Source organism: Vulpes vulpes, chromosome 2, assembly GCF_048418805.1.
Source record: "Vulpes vulpes isolate BD-2025 chromosome 2, VulVul3, whole genome shotgun sequence".
Taxonomy (NCBI): domain Eukaryota; kingdom Metazoa; phylum Chordata; class Mammalia; order Carnivora; family Canidae; genus Vulpes; species Vulpes vulpes.
Window position 1 is genome coordinate 38,055,174 of NC_132781.1, and position 10,127 is coordinate 38,065,300.

Here is a 10,127-nt window from a genome sequence, read left to right on the forward strand (position 1 = left end):
TGTGCCTACGAGGAGAGGCCAGCTGGGGCAGGGGAGACTGGCTAAAGCCATAGGGTAGTAGCCAGAGGAAAATCTGAGCCTGTGCCATCCAGTGTGGTAGACCCTAGCCACATGTGGCTGTCTCTGTTTACCAAGAATTCCATATGGCTAGGAATGCAATCCTGTGTGGCTAGCATCAGGCTCCTCACTGCATTGGATAGCATAGGTCAAGACCACCTTCATCACCACGGGGAGTTCTGTGGGCCAGCTGCTTGAGGGCTGCTTTCCTCAGCCCCTCTCACACGAAGCACTCTTCTTGAGGCCCCACAGTGCAGCGACCACTGTGCTGGGCTCGGGGTACAGAGCGGAAGGTGACAGCTGTCCCAGAGCTCACAGAGGTGAGAGTTGGAGCAGCAGTGGGTGTGGCCTCACATGGGAGGATGGGTCTTTGGCCCATGAGGACTTTCACGATTGAAGGGAATCCTTACTGGATGTCCTCAGACCTTTGACCAATATCTTGCCTTCCATCCTGCCTCTACTTTCTGTTTCAAATCTCAGGCAACCTTCCCAGGTTGGATTCTAAACTGTCCTTGTATGGATTGCTCAGGGCCCACGGCATTTCTAACCTCTCGTTCCTCCCCTCCTCCCCACCACTTCCCTACACCGTGCTCTCAGGATTTTGCATATCAACTGGTCCTTCTTGGTCTCTTGTTGCATGTCCCTGCAGTGAGACTGCATGAAGGTAAAGGGGGTGCCCTGTGGAGGTACTTGTCCTGCTGTGCGCTCATGTGATCCTCAGGTAACCCCACTGTCATACTTTTAGAGTTCTTACATCCCTGAACTAGCCCAGGGAGCTTAAACAGTTTGTCCATGCCCTCACATCCAGGAAAAACCAGGATCAAATCAGACTGTGCTCCCAAACTGAGCACTCTGTCCTTCCAGGGCCGAAGTCTGATGTTGACAGTCTACAGGCTGCCACCACCTCTGCCAGCATTGCTCTTTTTCCTGGTCCTTAAATAACATTTCTTCCTCACGTGGGAAAGGGGTGATGTTAGCAGAGCCAGGCAGTAGGTATGGATAACATCCCATTGCCCCGCCACCCCCCAACCTGGACTCTTGGTTCCGGCAGAAGCTAGGAAGGCAGATGGCAGCTAGCCCAGCTGTCAGCATGAAGCAGAATTCAGGGTGCTGGGTGACCTGCAGTGCTTTAATGAGGGATCTGGACCCAGCCCAAATCTGGGGAGGGGGATGCTTAGCAGCTGCGGGCAGTGGCAGACCTGACCTGGCCTGGCCTATGGCATCTCCAGGTGAATGGGGCTCCTGTCTAGCCTCAGCCCCAACCCGGAAGTGGAATTTGGGGACCACTGCACCAGGCCCTGGGCGGGGTGATCAGCAATTCCCTGGCATAGTGCTGGTGGTCCATTTCACAAGTCTGTTCTTGAGAGCCCTGGGCCGAAGCTGAAGGTAAGGGACTTCCTTGGGCCCGCTTTAGTAGGGAAATAGGTATTCCAGATCTTCAAGCTTCCGCATATCCTCTAGCCCGATGGACACCGTTTTCCTCTGAGGTTCCTTGCGCTGCACAGTGATCTGGATGGGGTTGTTCTCAGGGAAGCTGTTCAAGTCAGTGGCCACGGTTGCAAACTGAAATAAAGCAAAACCTCTCAGAATTCCTTCCCAGACCTGACCCTACCTCAGCTTTGTTTGCCAAATGGGGTCTTGCATGGCCTTACCACCTGTTCATGGACACCCAGAACAGGTACGGACCTATGCCTTCCCTATAATGTGAGGTTTCCAACCACAAGGCTTCCCCCACACCACTGCCTACTCCCTTCTCTTTGTCCCCCTTTCGCCTTTTCCCTGTATTTCTCTCAATGCCCTTCACTTTCCTGGCCCACTCACAATTCTTGGTACTAAGCTAAAGAATCCCAAAACTAATGGCCTTGGGAGCTGAACATTACAGAGATGCTGATGAATATACTAGTTTGCATTCCCAGTGCACCCTGGAGTGGCTTAATCCTTAAACCTCCCAGATGAAAGACTAGAATTTGTGCTCATTCTCCTAGGCAGAAAGCCAGCAGGAAGATGAGCCATGGGGGCATACTGGTGTCCCCAGCCTCCAAAACCCCTGGCTCAGACCTCTCCCTGGCCCACCCCCATCACCAGGCCCTCTTCTCCCAGGGCTCACTTTGTAGGGCTTGCACCACTTCCCCACCCCAGCTGTGTTAGCTGCACGGACGGTGAGACAGTAACTCGTGTTAGGCTTCAGCTCCATCAGCTTGACGGTGGTGCCCAAGATCTTGTTGAAGATCCATGGGCGATTCTTTGCCTTGGGTGGCTCATTATCATTTGTCTTGGCCACTTCCTGCAACAGGACCTGGTAGAAACTGACCTGCTGCTTGCCCAGGGCATACGTCCAGGAAATCTAGAGGAAGAGAGCCCCCCCACCCCGCCAGGCTTCCTCAGACCTGCTCCAGGCTGTCCTCCCCTCCCCTTCCACCCTCAGCCATGGGTCTAAATGCCCCACTCCCATCCCCTGTCCCTCTTGGGGCCAAGGCAGGTCTGATGGAAGGTGTAAGGCACTCCCGGCCTGCACCATAGGTGACTCTCCCTGGGCAGCCCCACCCACCTCAGAGTGTGCCCCCATCCCATATTTCTCCAAGACTAGTTGGGAGGGCCCTTAGAGATCATCTTGTCCATCTTGCTCATTGCAGATGAAGCTCAGAGAGGGTGAGTGGCTGGCCTGTGGTCACACACAGCGCCAGAGCCAAAGTTCAAACCAGTAGCTCCAGAGCCCACATACTTTGTGCTACAATAGTGGTTGCCACACCTGGCTGAGGAGCTCAGAGAGTTTTTATAACACTGCAGATTTCTGGCCCTGCTGCCTCCTGTCTGGTTTCCTTCTCCCCTCCATCCAGGCCAGTGGTTCTCAAAAGTGGATGTGCATCAGAATACCCTAAAGGACTTGTTAAAATATATTGCCAGCCCCCAAGGTTTCTGGTTCAGTAGGCCTAAGGTAGAGGCAGAGGGGATGAGAATTTAAATTTCAGGGCAGCCCCCGTGGCCCAGCGGCTTAGTGCCACCTTCAGCCCAGGGCGTGGTCCTGGGGACCCGGGATTGGGTCCCACGTCGGGCTCCCTGAGTGGAGCCTGCCTCTCCCTCCTCCCTCTGCCTATGTCTCTGCCTCTCTCTCTCTCTGTCTCTCATGAATAAATAAATAAAATCTTAAAAAAAAAAAAAAAGCATTTAAATTTCAAACACGTTGCCATAGGATGCTGATGCTGTTGGTCTGAGAACCACACTTTTGAGACACTGCTCATCTGGGACTTCCAGATTTATCTTCCTAAAATACAGCACAAATTGCATCCACCACCAGATACAAAGCTTTGCAAAAGTTGTCTGTCCTCTATTGCTTATGGAAAAAAATCTGTAAGGTAGCCTAACATTGTAGGACCTCTGAGCGGATACAAATTCTCAGGGCCCACCCCAGACTTACTGAATCAGAATCTAGGGATGAGGCCCAGGAATCTCCTTTTTAACAAGAAGATTGGATGTGCAGGCACAGAAAAGTGCAAGAAGCCCTGGATTGGGACCTGGCTGTGTGCTCCCACATTTTCCCGCCTGTGAGGCATTGCTCTTGTCAGCCCCTCCATGGAACGCCATTCTCCCATCTCTGGATGTTTAAATCCTCCCTGTGTGTCCCAGCTCAAATGTTACCAAAGCCACCAAGCTTTTTCCTGCACCTGGATGTAATGTTTCTCCCTCTGAATTCCTGGTGGCACTTGGTCTGAGCTCTTCCTACAGCACCACACCCATTCCAGCTGGCACTGGAGTTCCTACCAGACATGGCGTCTCTCCTGAGCCAGGAGCTCTAGGGTAGGATGCAGGTGGTAGGCACCTTCACACTCCCTACGGAGCTCAGCTCAGAGCCTGGCCCACGGGGGTGGCCAGGAAGCCCTTGCTGAATGCACCAAGAGGGAATCATACCACAGCCGTGGAATCGCTGACTGTGTGTTCACAGATGAAGGGTGCCTCCGGCACATCCATGACCACAGAGGACTCTGAGGGTGTCGACGAGGTGTCTGTGTCTAGTTCAGGGTTGTCAAGGTCCAGCAGGCCCCCAGGGGCCATTTGAGACTTGGATTGGTGGGGGCAGAGGGCCAGGTCCTTCTTTTCTGTATCCTTGCCAATCGAGGAGAAGCTGAGTTTGTTCAGCTCGCCCTCTAGCATCCCTGCAAAGAAGCTGCTGTTGGGCTGGGTCACAGCCAGTTTGATGGGATTCAGCAAGGTGGATGAGATGGGGGAAATGCTGGTGTCGTCAGAGCTGCATTCAGAGTCCTCCACTGGCATCGGCTTCCTGAGTGGGAGGGAGACGGGTGAGCTGCTGAAGGAGGCCACACCAGCCCACGCAGCCTGGAAGCTCCTCGAGGGCAGGCCTTGTACCTGACTTGCCAAAATCCCCAGCTGCTTTGAATAGCTCAGAACATCCATACCATCCTGTAGCAGGGCATCAAAACCACCAGTGCACTTATTAAGAAATAGATTCCTGGTCCCTGCCCCACTTTGGGACGAGATCTTTAACAAGATCTTAGGATAATTCTGAGGCATGTGTTCAGAGCACCATAACTTGAGACACTGCTAAAACCTAAAGTCCTTCCAAAGTGGAGTGCAAGTACCTCTGGGGAAATGCCCAAGCCAATCTAGCAGGGTATGGAAAAATATCTAAAAGTATCCAAAAGAAAAATAATTAAGCCTTACTAATATTCACTTTCATGGTTTAACAGTAATTACTGATTGATTTACTTAGGTTTTCTAACATTTAGCAATATTCATTAATATGTGGCATGTAAAATTAATACTCTGCATAGATTTACATATATTGGGATAATTGCTCAAAACCTTTTTCTTCCATTCTAATTTTGTTAAATTATGAAATATTTTAGACATATACAAGATAATCAAGAGTAATACATTAGCAGGGACATACTATACATAATATACAGTATGAGAACTATAGTTAATAATATTATATTGTAGGGACACCTGGGTGGCTCAGTGGTTGAACATCTACCTTCGGATTGGGCATGATCCCGGGATCCAGGATCGAGTCCCATATCAGGCAGGGAGCAGGGAGCCTGCTTCTCCCTGTCTATGTCTCTGCCTCTCTCTCTCTGTCTCTCATGAAAAAATAAATAAAATATTTTAAAAATGTATTGTATATTTGAACTTACTGAGACAGCAGATTTTAAAAATTCTTATCATGGGCAGCCCGGGTGGCTTAGCAGTTTAGCGCTGCCTTCAGCCCAGGGTGTGATCCTGGAGACCGGGGATTGAGTGACGTGGGACTCCTGCATGGAGCCTGCTTCTCCCTCTGCCTGTGTCTGTTCCTCTCTCTCTGTGTGTCTCCCATGAATAAATAAATAAAATCTTTTTTAAAAGTAAATAAAAATTCTTATCACAAGAGGAAAATCTTTAACTGTGATGACAGAAGGAATATGAACTATGCAACCACCTCCCATACACACATCAAATCATGTACACCTTACACTGATATGTTATATGACAATTGTATCTAAAAACTGGAAAAAATAAAATGAATATATGATAAAGTGAGGAAATCAAGATTGATATATTAAGCTTCCACTTAGCCACTATCCAATTTCAGAACTACAGTCTCACCATTACAGTTAAAGTTCGCTGGACACTTCTGTCCCCACCCCACTCTGTATCCTCCCACTCCATGGTAACCAGTAGAGTACATTTCAAATTTTGTGTTTAGGGGCGCCTGGGTGGCTCAGTGGTTGAGTGTCTTGAGCGTCTGCCTTCAGCTCAGGTCGTGATCCCGGGGTCCCACATCAGGCTCCCTGTGAGAAGCCTGCTTCTCCCTCTGCCTATGTCTCTGCTTCTCTCTCTGTGTCTCTCTTGAATAAATAAAATCTTTAAAAAATTTTTGTGCTTATCATTCCATGTGTGTCTCCATAGGTTCATTAGAGTTGTCCACTATCCTTAAGCAACATCTACTATTATTTTGCCTATTTTAAGACTTCACATAAATAAATTCATCAGCAGCTCGTTTTTTTTTTTTACTCCACATTATTTTTATTTTATTAAAAGATTTTATTTTTACGTAATCTCTCTACCTGCAACATAGGGTTCAAACCCACGACCCCAAGACCAAAAGTCACTCCACCAACTGAGCCAGCCAGGTGCCCCAACACTGTTTGTACTGATACATGTAGCTTTGGTTCATTTTAACTGTTGCACACTTTTCATTACATGGATATTGGTATTGTTACCAATTCTTTGCTACTACAAAGAAAAACCTTGTACATGTTTCCTTACTATTTAATTTTGTGTTGTTTACTGATAAAGAATCCAAAAAGTTTGGCTTTCAAATCTTTTTTTTTTCTTTTTTAATTTTGACCCAACGTAAGAAATACATATTACCTAGTATACTTAAACATACACATAAAACCAAAACACGGGGCTCCTGGGTGGCTTAGTCATTTAAGTGGCCACTCTTGAATCTGGCTCAGGTCATGATCTCAGGGTTGTGGGACTGAGCCCCCCAGCAGCCTCTGCCCTCAGTGTGAAGTCTGCTTGTCCCTCTCCCTCTTCTCCCCTGCTCACATGCTCTCTCTCTCTCTCAAGTAAATGAATAGAATCTTAAAAACAAAAAACAAACAACAACAACAACAAAAAAAACAACTATGGGCACCTGGGTGGCTTAGTCACTTAAGTGTCTGTCTTTGGCTCAGGCCATGATCCCACATTAGGCTCCCTGCTCAGCAAGGCATCTGCTTCTTCCTCTGCCCCTCACCCTGCTCCTGCTCTCTTTCTCTCAAATAAATAAAAATCTTAAAAAAAAAAAACAACAGCCAATGAAAACACATTTCACAAACCAGTACTTACTCTGTGATATGCTCTGGATTTTTTTTTTTTTTTTTAAGATTTATTTGCTTAAATAATCTCTACACCCAATGTGGGGCTTGAACTCACAACTCTGAGATCAGAGAGTTGTACACTCCTCCAACTAAGCCAAACAGGCACTCCTGGAATGTTCTATTCTTTTATTTTTTTTTTATTTTATTTATGATAGTCACAGAGAGAGAGAGAATGGCAAAGACACAGGCAGAGGGAGAAGCACGCTCCATGCACCGGAAGCCTGACATGGGATTCGATCCCGGGTCTCCAGGATCCCTCCCTGGGCCAAAGGCAGGCGCCAAACCGTTGCGCCACCCAGGGATCCCCGTATTCTTTTATTTCATTTTTATAACACTGGTCTCCGTTAACTAAAATGAGTTCCTGACCCATTAATGGATCACAACCCATAGTTGAAGAGCAGTGATAAAGCAAGAGCAGTCACTGGGGTGTTAGGGACCAAGTACCTTGACCAAGGTCACATGGTGAGTTGGAACTAGACCCAAATCTTCTGAGTCCCATCTGCCTCTGGCATATTCTGGTTCCTCTTCTCTGGTTCCTGCTCCATTTCTCTGGCTGCTCTGGCCAGATCCAACAACCAATACACCTCCCCTGCCACCAGATACCTCAATCCAGGCCAGCCACTGGCTTCATGGGTGATGGATTTGCCAAATTTTTCTTGAGCTCCAGCCCTCCGAGAAATCCTGATCAGCCCAAAGCTTCTAGGCTAGCCTTTGGTAAAGTAAACATTTGTAGATGACCCCTCATCATGGATGGTCCTTTGTAGGCTGAAGAGTCTGAGTGTTGATGTCATTTATATTTCAGATTGTCCTAATGAATCCCTATTTTATTTTTTTAAAGGATTGAAAAAAATTAAGCAATCTGTACACCCAATGTGGGGCTTGAACTCACAACCCCAAGATCAAGAGTCACATGTTCTACTGACTGAGCCAGCCAGGCACCCCATGAACCTCTATTTTATTTTATTTTTTTAAAGATTTTATTTATTTATTTTAAAGATTTTTATTTATTCATGAGAGACACAGAGAAAGAGAGAGAGGCAGAGACACAGGCAGAGGGAGAAGCAGGCTCTGTGCAGGGAGCCCGATGTGGGACTTGATTCCGGGACTCCAGGATCACGCCCTGAGCCAAAGGCAGACACTAAACCACTGAGCCACCCAAGGATCCCGAACCTCTATTTTATATTCACTTATTCAAAACAGCAGTGCTAGGGCACCGGGGTGGCTCAGTTGGTTAAATGTCTGACTCTTGATTTTGGCCCAGGTCATGATTTATAGTTGTGGGATCAAGCTACATGTTGGGCTCCCCAGGAACCCACTTGAGATTCTCTCTCTCTCTCTCTCCCTCTGTCCCCTCCCCCCACTCACATGTACTCCCTCTAAAATAAATAAATAAATAAATAAATAAATAATCTTTATAAAAACACACCCATAAAACAGTAGTGTTGAAGTGGAGGCAGAAAGCAGCTAAGCATTGAGCTATATGCTGGACAAAAATCTTTATGATCTTCATGACAGCCCCCTGGGATGGGTGTTAGCCCCCCCATTTTTCAAATGAGGGACTGAAGATCCTTGATCTTAATTAACTTGTCTATAGTCATATATCTAAGTGGTAGAACTTGGATTTGAATTTGGGCTCCTAGCCCAAGACTTTCCTACCACACCATGACATTTCCTACAAGCATGTTATTTTATCTATCCCTGCTTATTTACAGGTCCCCTGACTGGATGCCACATCCCCTTCAAGTAATCAAGACTAGCTACATAGTTTGTGGGGCCTCTTCCTCAAAATTATTAAGAATTTCAAAACAGTGACAGCCCCCTCTGGCTCCTCAAGGTGTCCTGCCAGCACAGACCATGCTGTATTATTCTTGCTTCTTCCTAACATCCCCCAACACACATGCCCCAGGCTGAGAGTGCCTTGAAAGCAGGTGGTGTGTTTTTCAGCTCTGCATTCCCAGAACTTGACATTAGGCCAGACACCTGGCAGGTGCTCAGAGTTTTGTTGAATGAGCTAAAGAGAACCCAGAATCACTGAGGAGGAACAGTAAACTTCATGCTGAAAGCAGGCAGACTATAGGGGGGACACAATCAGGCAGGCAAATGCACCAAAAGGGAGGAATAAGGAAGAGGCACCATCAGGGAATGGAGTGGGTTGTCTATATGGGGGTGTGTGGGAGTGGTGAGGACCATAGCTAGACAAAGCAGGAGAAGTACCGTCCTCAAAGCTCTGACTAATCTCAGAAGGCCATCTGGAGCAGGAGGCCTCCAAGCCTCCAAGAACTGATTTGGGATCAGGAATCCATAGTGCAGGGGCACCTGGGTGGCTCAGTGGTTGAGCGTTTGCCTTTGGCTCAGGTCATGATCCTGGGATCCTAGGATTGAGTCCCTCTTCTCCCTCTGCCTATGTCTCTGTCTCTCTCTGTGTGTCTCTTATGAATAAAAAAAAAAATAAATCTTAAAAAGGGGGGGGCGGGGAGAGGGAATAGTGTGACTTCCGCACATGCGCTTCCCAAGGAGTCCAGGGATGGGTTGTGACAGGTGGAGGAAGCATCATTGCTTCTTTAAGCTCCTCTCCCCGCCCCTCTCCTCTGGCCTTAGGAAGGGGAAAAAGGACCAGACTTGGGTCTTACGGTAGATTGATGGCATCTTCCTGCAAGAAGTTAACCAAACTGCCCCTTGTAGTAAGTGGGAGTCCTTTGGTAGTGACGGTCCTGTTCATAGACTTGGGGTTTGGAAAGGGCTTCGACATTTGATTGAGTGCATTCAGAACGTTGAGGGTTTCCTTCTTCAGCATGGCCTCCTCCCCATCTCCCACTTTACATAGCGTCTCTGATGCCATCTCGTTTGTTTGGGACCACAGCCGTCACTACACAGCTGACAGGAAGCAGAAAGAAACTGGGAGCAGCCGACCCACCCTTAGTTAGCGTGGGATGGGGATGCAATGAGCTGACTTCATAATCATCACTGAATGTAACAATTAGGGGCCAGCCTCCCCCTTGAGCTGAAGCTGCTGCTGCCCAGGGCCAATGTCAGGAGTGGGCTACAAGGGACAGACTACGTCACCCTGTGGACCCGTTCTGGTTCTAATGCTCTGTGATTACTGCAGCCCTGCCCCTCTCTGAAGATCTGAAAATGCTAACAACCATCTGTTCCCTTTGGAGCTGCTCTGGGAAGGAGGAGCAGGGTGGTGAGAGAAGACTCCTGGGT

The 10,127-nt window shown here is 48.0% G+C and overlaps 1 protein-coding gene across 1 annotated transcript; it reads right to left on the reverse strand.

The window, feature by feature from the left end:
• Nucleotides 1-1,467: 1,467 nt before the first annotated feature.
• FNDC8 (fibronectin type III domain containing 8) lies at nt 1,468-9,759 on the reverse strand. Its single transcript, XM_025996139.2, has 4 exons — nt 9,551-9,759; nt 3,964-4,333; nt 2,165-2,401; nt 1,468-1,620 (listed from the first exon to the last, which is right to left on the reverse strand). Exons 1-4 carry the CDS (start codon nt 9,757-9,759, stop codon nt 1,468-1,470), a joined length of 969 nt encoding a protein of 322 aa, XP_025851924.1.
• Between the last annotated feature and the right edge of the window lie 368 nt (nt 9,760-10,127).